Genomic DNA, 1,981 nt, shown 5'->3' on the forward strand with positions numbered 1-1,981 from the left:
TACAGAAATGTCTTTAAAACTATGAAGCTTCCTGCTCTTACAAACATAGAAAAGTAATTGCACACGAGATTTTCATAAAAGCATTGATTGATTATTTGTATCCTTCATGTTTTAAGAATTATTGAAAAAATTAATCTGCTTCTACCAGAATTATTATATACAACAAATATCAATCATACTGATGTGTAAAACTAATAAGTAAATAAAAACATTTTTGTATTGTACAGAAGTATAACACTTTACCTTGCAATGCTCTTATTAATTAAATATTTATATATTTATTTATATAAGACTTTTGAAATAATAAATACATCAATTGCCACTTATTACCTCATTTGCGAAATGCGCAAAATCAAACTTATGAAGTTTGGTGAGATTAAAATGAAGAACAGGCATAAAGGATAAATTCAGATTAGAGAAGGGTGAAGTGGTGGGCAAACAGTCCCCAATCCCTAGCAGCAACCACCTCCTTGAGCATTTCCTGGACCTCCTGGACCTGACACTCCACCAGAGCTTGTTGGAGAATGCTGTGGACCAATCTTAATTCCATTTGCCTAAAAGCAGGAAGTATTTATATGTTAATCTGAAAACCAGTGGGGGAAAGAGAGGAAGCTATCTCCATGCTAATTATAAAATAAAGCTTTACCTCATTATTTATATCGAATACACCTTCCTGTATTTTCTCATAAATTTCTTTGGCTGTGTTAATAAATGCTTGTTCTACATTATCTGCAGTTTTAGCACTAGTTTCCATAAAAACAAGATTATGCTCTCTTGCAAATTGCTCTCCTTCTTCTTTCTTTACTTCTCTTCGAGAGTCTAAATCACTTTTATTACCAATTAACATGATAACCATGTTTGAATTTGAATGCTGCCTTGCATCCTCTAACCATGTTGTCAAATGATTGAATGTATCTCTACGAGTAATGTCGTATACAAGCAAAGCTCCTGCTGCACCACGATAATAAGATCTAGTTATAGAGCGGAATGCTTCTTGACCAGCCTAAAAAATAGTCATGCTGTATAGAGAGAAATATTCAACCTAATTTTACATGCAAAACATTTCAAAGATAAGTACAGTATCCCAAATCTGCAACTTAATCTGCTTGCTATCAATAGTTATCATACGTGCTCCAAATTCAACACCTATTGTTAAATCATGAACTGGTTGAAATCGTTTGTCTGTAAACTGTAGCAATAGGCAAGATTTTCCAACCCCTGGACAAAAGAAAGTGATCAAAGCTTAATAGGCGAAAGATGATAAACATAAAAAAAAATATTCCAAGTATCATTCATATTAACAATACATTACTACTCGTAGCTAATTGTTTCAACAATGAATAATTAATTATTTATAACTATAAGCCATAGAAATTCATCAGATTATTCATTTCAGATGATTTTTCTGCAACGCTTTGGAAAGTAGATGATTTTTCGATTGGAAGGAGTGCAAATGGCATTACAAGCGAATGAAAACAATGACTTCTGTCATAGACGACGTAATATAGGATGCGATAGCATTTGGTCTAGAAAGCTAGGATAAATCAATTATGGACCATTACCTGTATCCCCGATTATAATATACTTGAAAAGGTAAGCGTAAGCCATTTTATCAAATATTCACGAATTTGCACAAGAACACGGATTTTCGATACTCTATGAAACTGAATTCAGCTTTTTGCTGTTTTATCTCTTCTGCTTGGGCATGACGTCATTAAATCACTTCGGTGAAACTCGGCGTTTTCCGTAGATTCCTCGTATAATAAACTTCGGAAAAGTCCCTATGCAGCGCTGCTCTCGTTCCAAGCTTCCGCCCGCTAAAATCAATTGCTAAAACTTCTTCAACTTAAACAAACTGTACAAATCCTGCAAAAGTTGCATAAATCTAAAAAATTTCATACAAGATAAAAAATAAAACTAAGAATGGAGTGGTAAACGAGAAATGTAACGTAAGCTATACGCAAATTATCTTAGTTTCATT

General features: G+C 33.3%; 1 protein-coding gene across 1 annotated transcript; it reads right to left on the reverse strand.

Annotated features, from left to right (window-relative positions):
* Window positions 1-255: 255 nt before the first annotated feature.
* On the reverse strand, window positions 256-1,704 carry Rab2 (RAS oncogene family member Rab2). Its single transcript, XM_066728769.1, has 4 exons — window positions 1,563-1,704; window positions 1,079-1,218; window positions 647-1,003; window positions 256-554 (listed from the first exon to the last, which is right to left on the reverse strand). The coding sequence occupies exons 1-4, from the start codon at window positions 1,606-1,608 to the stop codon at window positions 453-455; spliced, it is 645 nt and encodes a 214-aa protein (XP_066584866.1). The 5' UTR covers window positions 1,609-1,704; the 3' UTR covers window positions 256-452.
* Between the last annotated feature and the right edge of the window lie 277 nt (window positions 1,705-1,981).

Source organism: Prorops nasuta, unplaced genomic scaffold (genome assembly GCF_024137725.1).
Source record: "Prorops nasuta isolate Cenicafe-Biocafe unplaced genomic scaffold, Cenicafe_Pnas_1.2 PNAS00006, whole genome shotgun sequence".
Taxonomy (NCBI): domain Eukaryota; kingdom Metazoa; phylum Arthropoda; class Insecta; order Hymenoptera; family Bethylidae; genus Prorops; species Prorops nasuta.

Excerpts from the sequence above, each read along its gene's own strand:
- Rab2 (XM_066728769.1), bottom strand. The coding sequence starts at position 1,608 with ATGGCTTACGCTTACCTTTTCAAGTATATTATAATCGGGGATACAG. Across the intron at positions 1,219-1,562 it reads TATTATAATCGGGGATACAG|GGGTTGGAAAATCTTGCCTA; the intron begins GTAATGGTCCAT and ends TCTTTTGTCCAG. Across the intron at positions 555-646 it reads TATTCGATATAAATAATGAG|GCAAATGGAATTAAGATTGG; the intron begins GTAAAGCTTTAT and ends TCCTGCTTTTAG.